At 35.0% G+C, this 12,058-nt stretch overlaps 3 protein-coding genes across 3 annotated transcripts in view; 1 reads left to right on the top strand and 2 right to left on the bottom strand.

Moving 5' to 3' along the window:
- Positions 1–233: 233 nt before the first annotated feature.
- LOAG_07832 (hypothetical protein) lies at positions 234–2,392 on the bottom strand (the record flags this gene model as incomplete). The annotated part of the gene is made up of 4 exons (XM_003143365.2): positions 234–490; positions 1,117–1,379; positions 1,768–1,909; positions 2,363–2,392. 4 exons carry the CDS (start codon positions 2,390–2,392, stop codon positions 275–277), a joined length of 651 nt encoding a protein of 216 aa, XP_003143413.2. The 3' UTR covers positions 234–274.
- A 3,090-nt stretch (positions 2,393–5,482) lies between these two features.
- Positions 5,483–10,477, top strand: LOAG_07831 (glycosyl transferase). The gene is made up of 10 exons (XM_003143364.2): positions 5,483–6,197; positions 6,568–6,665; positions 6,878–7,044; positions 7,345–7,567; positions 7,977–8,253; positions 8,460–8,606; positions 9,012–9,221; positions 9,526–9,708; positions 9,980–10,036; positions 10,167–10,477. Exons 1-10 carry the CDS (start codon positions 5,886–5,888, stop codon positions 10,296–10,298), a joined length of 1,806 nt encoding a protein of 601 aa, XP_003143412.2. The 5' UTR covers positions 5,483–5,885; the 3' UTR covers positions 10,299–10,477.
- A 522-nt stretch (positions 10,478–10,999) lies between these two features.
- Positions 11,000–12,058, bottom strand: part of LOAG_16957 (replication factor a 1) — a gene marked incomplete at both ends in the record, with an annotated part of 4,793 nt that continues 3,734 nt past the window's right edge. Inside the window, one exon of the mRNA XM_020449611.1 lies at positions 11,000–11,338. Within this exon, the coding sequence (XP_020306822.1) occupies positions 11,000–11,338 (339 nt within the window). The remainder of the gene's footprint in view (positions 11,339–12,058) is intronic.

The raw sequence follows: 12,058 nt of genomic DNA, 5'->3' as shown, positions 1-12,058 counted from the left end.
AAGACGTTGACGGTCATAGCTCAGAATCGTAACAAACCGATAGCAGAGAATCACACGGGCCGACACACTAGATAAGAGAGCTCACCAATTATATCAAATTCATTAGTCTTCTCTAGACCTGCGTAAATGAAATTTCCCAGTATTGATTTTAATACAGCATAATACAGCAGTTTTAGCATGAAATCATATTTTTATATATAATAAGAAATTTAACTGTAACCGAAGTTAGCACCCAGCTCTGTCGATATCTTGAACCTCTAGCATGCAACCAGTCCTACTTCAACAAGCATTTCAATAATACTATAAAACTATTGAAAATAACATGAGTGGCGTTCAAATGATTTACTTGATAATCACTCCAAGACAAGGAATGCGGAAAGCAAGCTTTTATAGTAACTGGTAACAATTCGGCGATTTCCGGATCGTCATCTTGGGTAAAATGGAACTGCAAAGCATGCGTTTTCTTTGCAATATAATTGACACCCATATCCTGAAATTTTTAACGGCACTTCCTTGGTTGCTTGACTCAACTATTATTCTTGATATTATGGTTCTGTTTCTAACTCCTAATATTCAATTTACGTCCCCATCAGGAGCTTTTTTTTCCTTTTTTTTAGTAATGCTACATTCTAAACAAATTTACGAGATATTATTTCCCTCTTTCAACGAATTTTTCATATTTGGTGACTTCCCCTTGATGTTTTGTCATAAAACGACTTGTAACTAGAACGACTTTGCTTATATTTATTGAAAATTTGAATTGAAATCAATAAATATAACACCAAACGGACTAAACGAAATCTATAAACCTTGCCGCATTTATGACATTCAGTATTTAGCTTCAGCGTTGTAACCTATGAAACAGAAATATTCTAAAAACAAATTTTCATGTAATTATAATTAGGGGTAGTAAAATTAAATAAAACATTTGCTACAAAATGCTACGCCCTTTGTTTCTTTTTAAAAACAACTCTAGAGAATAGCACAGCGCATCTATTACAATGATTAAATTTTCTAATGTTTGAATCCGATCGAAATGCTGATATAACCAATGAATAGATAACGATGGTTACAAAAAAGTAGCTCAGAAAAAGGAACAGTAAAAATAGAAGATACCTCTCGCTTTTTAGGATCAAAAGTATTCCCATTAGATTCACCGACTTCTCCCTCAATCAAAACAATATTATTAACTGCATTATTATTTAGAAGCTTGTCAGAACTGATGGTTTCAGTGTTTGCCAACGTGTCAGAGAATAATCCCAAGGCACAAAATGTTTGATCATCAGATTCTGATAATTTACACGGTTTACTATCATCATCAGCAGCCTTCGAAAGAATTTCGGTGATATGAATTCCGGATTCAAGTTTTTCTTCAATATCTGAATTTATCGAAATTGATATTTTCTTTTCCTAAATAGATTTTCCCCACTGCAATTTTAAACAACTTACTTGAACATTTTGTTGAATTCGTCGTGATTCTACGACCCTTTTGGTTTTCCCGTTTCGTTTGAAAATTCACTTCATGCTTCAGTAAGTTAGACAAACAGAAACAAACATGTCTTTCGTCTTCTTCTTAGATTTTTTAGGGATTTCTATCTTCCGAATATCTGAACATGAATTCCAATTCCTCCTTCTCTTTGTTTGCCTGAATGCTTCAGAAAATTTGACCCTAATAAAACTGTTTGCAAGAAAGTCACATTTATGGATTTAGCTAAGAAGCTTGAAATGCCAACAGAAGTACCATTCAAGAAAAAAACAGATACCAACAGACAGTAAACTTCTGATGTTCACCTTGAGATATCGTTTTCTTGCTTTCTTGTCCCATGTCGAATAGCAGCCTTCTCTTCTCACGACAGCAGTCTTGAAAGACCTTAACTGCCAAATGTTCCTGGTAGTTAGCACTATCGAACTGAAAATTAGCAATTTTAATTTAATCCTTCACGAGGTATAAACTGACATACAGAAATAGGTGAGAAAGTCAGAGTATGAGTCATATTACAAAAAATCCATAATTTTTTCTTAAAATTGTTGAGGGTAATATCATTAATATTGTATCTTTCGCATGAAAATTGACAAAAGCAAAGTTAATCTTCACACGATGATTTTTTTGAAAGAATGTAAGGTGCTGCTTTCTTTATCATTAAATTTAAACGTACACTTCATGCATTTATAGCGATGATAATTGAGATGCTTTTGTTGGATATGTGACAAAAAACATTTGAATGGCTTGCTGACATTGCATAACAAACAGTGAATGTATCTGAAAAAAAAGGATTTCCCGACCAAAATGCTATCGGAACCATCACACCGTGACAAAAACCAACAACTTATGTTAAATACCATATAGTACCACTAAACTCACTTCTTCAAATTGATCATTCTCAGCTGCCATATAACCTTTTCAAACAATATAAGAACATTCTATAATTGTGTATAACCAATCACTAAAATGAATGAAATACATACATATGAGCAGGCCCTCCCATTTCTTACCTTCCTCTCGAACTGCTTTCCGAATGTCCAATAATTGATCGAGGTGAGGAAATGTCGCGAGATTGAAACGCGAAATTTGATAAACCTGCAATACCAAGAACGACAAGCTTCTATTTAATCCTCCACCTATTTACCATCATCAATGTTATTTGAAATGCAAGCACTTACGGACCGCTTCATTTTAAACTTATGAAATAAAGTAGTCTCAAGGAGAATCTGATACTTTCTCAAATATTCCTTCTGCTAGTGTGTCATTTAGCTGTCATATTAAGCCATTTTTAAAGTCTTCAAAAAAGGCGTTTTTCGAAATCTTTGACTTACAATTTTAATATAGATAACTCCAGATCATCCCAACTAATAACTCTTTGTTTATTTCGAGGTTTTCGAAAATTTTTTTGCATATTTATAAAACCTTTAACTTAAGATGAAATAATTTAAATTTCGAAATTCAATATTAGAGGCATTCGAATGAACTTAATTACTTCTGCCTTTTAACGAATTTTAAGAGCTCATACTCAGCAAGAATAATTGTAAAATTTTAAAGATTCAATGTATTTTTTAGTTTCATAACTAAAAAAATACATTGAATTATTAAAATCCACTGTTTGTAAGTAGAGACATGTCTTTTAGTCCTTTGATTCATTTTGGAGTTTTTTATTTACAATAAAGATATTATTTGGTATATCTTTTTTTTCTTTTTTGATAAATTTTTTTTGCCTTACAACAAGTGACCAATAAAAAAACCTCAAAATTAATTTCGGGACCAGAGTCTTGAAGATCGCGTCTGCTTCGCGTCTTGTAGTCCCTCTCCCCCCTCCCCTCCCCTCCCCTCCTCTTCTCTTTGTCTTTGTCTTTTTTCTCCGGAGAAGGAGAGAAGAGCCAATCTGGACAAGAGCCCTACTCCCAAATATTCATAGTACTGTCTTCATTTTGCATAATTTGCCCCATGTCGCTCATTCTAAGAGTTGATTTCAAAGCAAAAATGGTTCGGTATTGTATTTGTGATAGCCAGACCTGATGCTCTCCATCTGCTATCTTTCAATGCGGAATCTTATTTCAACATACTATCTGTAATACCTGCAGATACCTCCTACAGATATTCCAGCATGCCTGCAGATTCCTCTATGCCCCGCAATATTCTGGTATGCCCTACAAATACTGCGGTATATTCCGAAGAAGTTTATTCGACGACATCAGTGGTATGAAAGATTATAATCATCACTGATTAATGCATATTTAAAATTCCATTTGTTTCAATTTTTTCCCCCTTCTTTTTCAATTTTCTATAATAATGGTTTGCATATTTTAACAGACTGCCTTATTTTTTCAATATATGTGAGATAGACTTAACTTGTAGTACACATTGTTAAAATTTTTTAAAAATATTTACTTCGCCATTTGAAACTTGACTTACGTTAAGTGTTGAATGAATTGATTATCGTGTTTGGCCGTGTTTGGCCTAGGTTAGCTATCATCGTATCGGTAAGAGTATACAAACCTGACTGTAAAATGTAATATCAACTCAATTACCAATTTTCTGTTCTTTTTTTTGGATTTCTCAAACAGTGAACTCGCCCTTTCATTTCCTAATCAAACCATTCAATTTCAAGGCCATAGACATCCATTAAGGTAGGAGTTGCATCTTCGCATTACAGAAGGAAAGTCGTCAGGGAAAGTTTCCGGTTGTATTAAATAGTAATCATATATTTGGTCGTTTGGTTAAATAATGAATTGCTATTTTTGCGATTGGATGAGCGAGTTATGCAGTATTTTTATAAGCCTAGAATATAAAGGCCTTGTTCTGGACAAAAGCGAGATTGTCACTGTCACACCAATGCGTTTAAGGATCTCTACAGCTCTGTTACTAAACATCAACGATGAATAAGGACGGGGTTGTTGCATTCGTTCCCACTGGAATTGGATAAGTGGCCTCTTAAGGAGTTATCACCAAATGTTTTCCCTCATTCCCACATTTCTAGCTTTCCACTTATTTCGACATTTTGTATCTCTATCTCTATGTAATATTGGCGATCGACTTGCGCCACGTATGTACATATCACTTCGTCATATTCATCTTCTGAGCAGTGTCCTCGATATAATCAACAGCTGATTAATTTTCCCCTTCTTTCAATAATTTTCGCTCATGCCCAAACAAAATCCTAATCAAAAGAAGAGGGAAAAGTGGCAAAAGATTTTCATGACAGAAATTATAAATTTTTGAAATCATTCTTTTCACGACATCCGATCATCTTGTTTGAAAGATGAGATGTCTGTTGGGGTATATCAATAGAAATATCCGCTCTAATACCTCTTATACACGGTAGGACATTTGTCATATCGGATTTGCTGTAAAAAGTGTTCTTATCTGCTGATGGCGTCTTCTTCTGTGCCCCCTTTTCTCTTTCAGTCAGCGAAGAAGCGATTCACCACCAACTTCCCATAGGGTATTTAGAAGTGGTAAGAGAATAATTTATCATTCAGATTGGATGGATTTCAAAGTTCTACTACTTTCCAGTTTTCATTAGTATGAATGGCTTCAAATTCTGAAAACACTTTACCCCTCTTTTATTCAGCTCTCAACTACTCCCAATTTATTCCTGATCTTTTCCTTGCTCCACATTGTTACGGAACAGTCACTTGCCCTTTACTTTTTTCCTTATTTTACAACCATCTAAGTTAAGTGAAAAAAAAAAGGGAAACAAGAAGAGTAGAATAACCAAAAATGTAAAGCTTGATGAGAGATTTAACCTCGAGCGCTAGTTGCAATACTAGAACAATGGTGGCCTATCAGATAGTGTGAAGACATAGTTGAGATATGCTCCACAGACGGAAAATTCGGACACAGTTTCCATTGCTTCTGGACAAAACACAAATCAAATTGAATATTTACTAGATACTTCACAGAACTTTAAATTGAGCCAAGAACCGTTATCTAATCCAGAGCAGATAATACGAACTACCCAGAGATGATTTGAACACAGGAAGTTTCTTTCAGAAAAATCATGTTCGGTTGTATTTGAAATCAGTCGCATGCATAGTAGGAGATGAGTTCGGCTGGATGATCGAATACTGCCAGCCAGCAATCCTGGAAGCGCGGTTACCGTTTATTAGTGAAATCCAGTTAGTGATCGGAACTGAAAGCATATTTTCTATCATACGGTATCTTTTCCTTACGTTTTGTTTACCAGTGCCGTCCGTTTCGCTCGGTGATATGAGCTGTCCATTCTTTTTCAGTATTTTCATCAAACTTCAAACGAGTCGTATGAATGGCACAGTAATAGCAAACAGTTTGGATGAAGTGATACGACGACTCTTTTCAATTAATATCTCTAGTAAAGTGAAATTCTCTTACTTCGATCCTTAACTGCTGAATAGACCTAGAAAATTCTGGCATGCGGATGAATACAAACTACATAACGGCAGCAACTGCTGTATCTCTGTTATGGATATTCATTATGATGGCATATCTGGGATTACTAGATGAACCGAGAGCACGAGTCATTTCCTTACGTCAACAATATCATGCATCAGTTCATCCAACTCTTGATGGTCATTCAGAGATGATTATACTACCTATAACTCTTAACAGTAATGAGAACAATAATGATATATCGAAAGAAATGCAGGAGGAGCAGTTTTCACTAAATAAAATACCGGAAGTTGATCTTGAAAAGCTGTCTATCATACAAAATCAACAGGAACAGGTAATTCCATTGCATTTCTCCATTGTACGATTTGCTGATTATTTTGTGTCGTTTGTCATCTCAGCGATGGCGCGATTCAGCGCCACGATGTTAGCCAACAAAACGCTTACTCTTCCTGTCTGTTTCAGTTAATATTACTTAGGCATAATCTGTCAGCATGTTTTTTTAAATTGTCCTTTAAGTTTCTGATTAATACTGATGCCATGTATCGGTATTAACGAGCACTTTGCTTGCTCGCAGCTGGTTATGTGGAACAGTTCTGTGCTTTTTTTCATGATTTATATTTTCACTTTTTCTTGAAATTGTTCGGCTTAAGTAAATATTGCATATCATTTGAGCGAATTTTGCATCAATTTCGCGAAACTTTTAGAAACAACGTGAAATAAGTTACGCCAAATATGCATTCAATGAATTTCTGAGCAGTAGGATTGGACCACAGCGAAAGATCCCAGATACACGCCATTACTTGTGAGTATTGATTTGCATAAAATTTGGTGAATGAGTGTGGGCTCGGGAACTGGCTTCGATTCATGTTTCCATCATTTTTGATAAATTAAATTTGGTACTATTTTGGGATGTTCGGATTATTGTGACTATTGTGGTATATGTGCTCATTTTTGAAGTCCATTTATTTAAAGAACTGATTTAAATTTTTGGGCATCTACTACTGCATATTTCAGATGTCTAAATGAAAGCTATTCGGAAGAATTGCCTGCAGCAAGTATTGTCATTTGTTATTATAATGAAGCTTCATCAGTTCTGATTCGCATGGTTAATAGTATTCTGGATAAAACGCCATCAAATTTGATTAATGAAATATTACTGGTGAATGACCACAGCGATCTCGGTTTGTTCAAGTTTAATGAACCGGAGAAAAAAAATAGACCATAGTTTGCTAGATTTCAAGAGATATTATTACATACATAATCAAGGATGTCGAGATTGATCTTGAATTTGGGCGTATATACGTGACTTTATATGAATAAGTAGTACATGAAACAAGGAATAAATCATGGATGTTTGGAGAGTAATAAGTGTGAGGATTTGGTAGAATTCTGTTTTTAGACAAATTGTCCTGAATTGTTCGATCAACTAATTATTCAGTCTCTTAAATAAATTTTTTTGCTGTTATAAAAACTGTCTTCAGACAATACATCTGATGCTGCGGTACGCGCATATGCTCATGAGAACTGGAACAGTGACGTGGTGAAAATGTTGAGTACGGAAAGGAATGAGGGATTGATTCGAGCAAAAATATTTGGAGCTCAGCATGCTAGAGGTGAAGTACTAGTGTTTTTAGATAGTCACTGCGAAGTAAATGAACGATGGCTCGAACCCCTGTTGGATCGAATCGTTACTGATAGGCATACGTTAGTTTTAGGATTCATTCGAAATATACAATAATCGAAGTGATTTCTATTTTATCATTATGATAAGCATAATTTAAGCACTAAGTATATTGTTTGGTCTATTTACTGTTTTTTTGACAAAACCACTGAAACTGTCCGCATTTCCTTCATTTCATCTCGTCGGAGTGACACAGATGGAAAGGCCAATGTGTACACCATTTATTTGACCCTTCTACTATTGCTCTTCCGATTTTGTTAACTCAAATTCTATTGTGTACCTGCATCCTAGACAACTATGTTATATTTTACGTTCCTTAGTCATTAGATAATGCAACGGAATCTTTGATCGCTTTGTAAGGTGAAATTACAGAAAAAGGTACAGAAAAAACAGAAATCTTAAAAATAAAAAATTTCTTTTCGAGTATTTTAGGGTTGTCTGTCCGATTATCGACATCATTGATGCAAATACTTTGAAGTATATCGAGTCGCCAATATGCAAAGGGGGCATGTCATGGTCACTTGCATTCAAATGGGATTACCTCCCATCATCGTACTTCGATGAACCCAAACAATATGTACGCCCGGTGAAATCACCAACAATGGCTGGTGGTTTATTCGCCATTGATAAGAAATATTTCGATAAGCTTGGACAGTATGATCGAGGGATGGAAATTTGGGGAGCAGAAAATGTAGAAATTTCTTTGAGGGTAAAAGTTATGTTACAATCTTCATCAAAATATTCACTGAACTGAACCTCAGGGATCTCGTGACCCTATTTGCGGGTATAATTGGAAGTTCATGGGTGACTGCTGAAATTTTCTGGAAATGGTAATTTAATGAATAAACACACTGTCTAGCAGCAGTGATCTTAATTAATTCGAATTTCATTCGATATTTTCGTTTGGACTCGCAGATTTGGATGTGTGGTGGCCGATTGGAAATTATTCCATGTAGCAGAATTGGTCATATATTTCGCCAACGGCGGCCATATGGATTTGGAATTGATTCAATGGGCCACAATGCAGCTCGTACTGCCAATATTTGGCTCGATGAATATATCGTACGTATTTTGTTACCTATCGAATAAATTCAAGATTTAATGCTTACATTACGGTTTAATATCGTTCATTTGTAGGTTTTATGATCACGTTATAGATTCTGTTCAGCTATAATGTTTATCTCTTTCAATAACAAATTAAAGTTGAAGGGCTTTCCATTATTTTTCATTATTCGTCACTTTCCCTTTTAGAGGTGACAAGATTTTAGTATATGGGATATTCTTGATCCGATATTCTTTTATAAATACAAAATGAAAACATACTTTATTTGCGTCACTGTCAAACTTATCAGATTTTTCGACAAGTGCATGTGATTTCCTTGACCGAGCTTGGCGCTTGTTCCATCACTATTTCTGAACGAAAAAAAAAACTTGCCGCATCTGCAAAACTAATGGATAATTTTTCAGGACCAATTTTATGCAGCTAGGCCAAATCTGAGAGGGATCGATATAGGGGATATAAAGGAAATGAAAGCATTACGCAAGAAACTGCACTGTAAATCGTTTTTTTGGTATCTCCAAAATATTTATCCAGAACTACTGACGAACAACCATCCGACAATGGTTGACCTAAAGAAATCTGATATGTTACGGAATAGAAATATCGCAAGATATCACGTGAGATTTAAGCACTGATAAAAGTAGGAACTAAGAGTTATGAGAATATCTTTGCGGATGAAGGAAAGTCATAAAAAAACTGATGCCCAAGACAGTCGTAGTGGAAATAGTCGTGACGTCGTAATGAAAAGTGACGGCCAGAAAAATCGCCACATTGAATATTAGTGAATATCAAGATCTACAATCGAGCAGTTCAGTGGAATTTATGGAAATTGATAAATGCATGATTGCTATCAATTCGCCAACTTTATATAGGGGGTAGAATAAGATTTCTAAAAGTTCTAAATTGAAATTTATTTTGTAGATAATCTTATACAACACGAGCTTATGTCTGACAGCTCAGTCAACGAATGGACGTTTGGTGAAGGGGAATAGCGTCGTGGTGGAGTATTGCCGCAATGGAAATCGTCATCAGAATTGGCGCTGGACAAAACTTGGCGAACTTCGCCCTATGGGTTCGGCAACGCTCTGTCTCGACTCGTTAAAGGTGGTGTCTTTCTTATCTTTTGCTCTAATCGAATATCCTTTCCTTTTGAGAAACTATCTATTCCCTACTGTTTTTCAAAAGGGAGCATATGGACTGATAGGCAGAAAATGACGATCTTCTGGGAAACGATGACTTTGTTCGAGTAATTCTGGTTGGAGTAATGCATTTCATTAGTAATATGAATCCGCAAAATTCAGATTCAGAGTGCCTGAAACACAAAGATATGCAACTATTAAGAGCTATTTTAATAATTACCCTGTAAAATTTCCAGGGACCGCGTATTCTAAAATGCCACCTACAGGGTGCTCATCAACAATGGTCGCTTATGGTAAGCAGTAATTTAAAGTCAACTTTGCTATTTTATAGGCACTAAAAAGAATTCTGAAAAAAAACGCTTCTACGTACAAAACATTCAGATCCAGAGTTCCTGAAACAATGTTAATGTTACAACGTTTCAGGGTCGTAAAATCTACAATGCAGCGGTTGGTCAGTGCCTACACAGCGGAAAGGAGTTGTCTAGCGTAGTTAAAAATCGTTTTTGTTCTGTTGCAAGTGAATGGGAATTTCGGGTTAGCCCACAAACTAAGTGACTTTGATCCTCTCTTTACTTATTTATCAGTTATACTGATGACCTCTGATATCCTTCCGTGCGAAACTGGCTATTACGACTAGCTCATCTCACATCCCTGTTAAAATGTTATTCTATAAAAAAATCTGTGTAGATGCCATTTTATAAAAAATTAAGTGAACGCAAAGTTTTATAAACAGGAACTCCTTTTAGAATATTCCTTCATATTCTTCTAAATGATATTCGGTACCAAAACCCATCTTTGAATTTTTTTTGACAGATCATCAATAAACACACTGAAAAACATACCCTTAACAATGAATGACAAATTTATGAAAAGCACTGGATTCGAACAAAAATAAAAACAAGAATTGTATACACCCATTTTTTCTTCTTTTTTTTTTATATTTGATACATTATAAAGAGCAGTGTCGTTTCTGCCTTTCTTTTCAGTGAAATGTTAAAAACTGCATGAGACAATCGTACATCTCATTTACGTTCTGAAAAAGGCAAAGACGAAACCATTTAATTTTTCTTTCAGTACATACAAAGTCGTATATTGTTCATAACTAAGTTCACAATATGCAGTTTATTATATTTAGAATTTCAGAAGACTCATGATCGAATATCAGTAAAAATCCGAACATCTCTAGAATCTTCGAAATTTGCAATGGGAAATTAGTGTAAACTGACATTTTGCATATGTGATGGCAAAAAAAACCATCATTTTTCTACAGATATTCCAGTATTGGCATGTTCAATGGCACGCTGTAAAAATGTACAATAATTATCGAAAGGCATGGGAATCAAATCCTTCATCGACCAAAAGTAAATTTGTTTTGTTTTAGTTGAAATTGTGGAATAGTCAGCATTTCCACTTTTTTGTGCACCGAGTCGAAACATATACGGTTTGAAAAGCACACTTTTGAATGACGATTGATACCGCTCACTGTCAAATTTCAGGAATTTAGCAACTTCATCCGCCTGTTCCCCTATCAATTTCTGTGCACAGTCATCAAATGCAGTTACATGAACAGTTCCCGTAAAATCAAATAGTTCCATCTGAAAAAAAGAACTGAGTGGAATCCCCATAACAGTTACTAGCTTTTGCTTGAAGGGTTTTGGTAATTCAAAGTCTAAGGGCGACCGAACTAGGAAAGAATTTTTATTCTCTTCCGCCGAACTTCCGAAAATTTTAAAGCAACTTAATACCACAGTAAGAAGGAATCGAACAATATTTTCAATTCCAACTTTGTGAATCTGAACCACCTGTAGCCATCAAAAATCAACATAATAAACTAATAATAGAACTAGTAATCACTATTGCAAATGGCGACAACAAGAATGGTAGTTGTAAGTAATTAATATCTACCAGAAATTTCAAGATATTCATCATCACCAAGCGAAATTACATCTAGAACCTCTCCTTTTAGTTCAGCACTTACATGTAAAGTGTAATAATATTTATACTCGTTGCATATACCACATTTTGAACATATGTACAGATCATTATCCTTTTCGACCAATAACTTTTTCTTACAAGTTGGACAACCCTGGAAAGTTCTATAACTTGAACTGTATTTCTCAATGAATTTCATTTAATCGTTTCAAGCTGCTGTCATCTCTGCTTGACCAAATACGCATACATTTCCTTTAAAAAAAGGCACCTTGTTCATTGCTCATCAGAGACCAAATTGTTGATTGAATTTCTTTGTAGAAAAAAAAGAAAATATAACCAGATGAACTGGTCATTTTAATCTTGAAATATCTGGATTTTCTTAG

Source organism: Loa loa (assembly GCF_000183805.2).
Source record: "Loa loa unplaced genomic scaffold supercont3.31, whole genome shotgun sequence".
Taxonomy (NCBI): domain Eukaryota; kingdom Metazoa; phylum Nematoda; class Chromadorea; order Rhabditida; family Onchocercidae; genus Loa; species Loa loa.
The sequence above is the reverse complement of the archived record's forward strand: the minus strand, read 5'-3'. Positions and strand labels throughout refer to the sequence as shown.

Coding starts and splice junctions, on each gene's coding strand:
- LOAG_07831 (XM_003143364.2), top strand. CDS start 5,886: ATGCGGATGAATACAAACTACATAACGGCAGCAACTGCTGTATCTCTG. Junction 6,666..6,877: donor CCAGATACACGCCATTACTT/GTGAGTATTGAT, acceptor TGCATATTTCAG/ATGTCTAAATGAAAGCTATT. Junction 9,222..9,525: donor GAAATATCGCAAGATATCAC/GTGAGATTTAAG, acceptor TTTATTTTGTAG/ATAATCTTATACAACACGAG.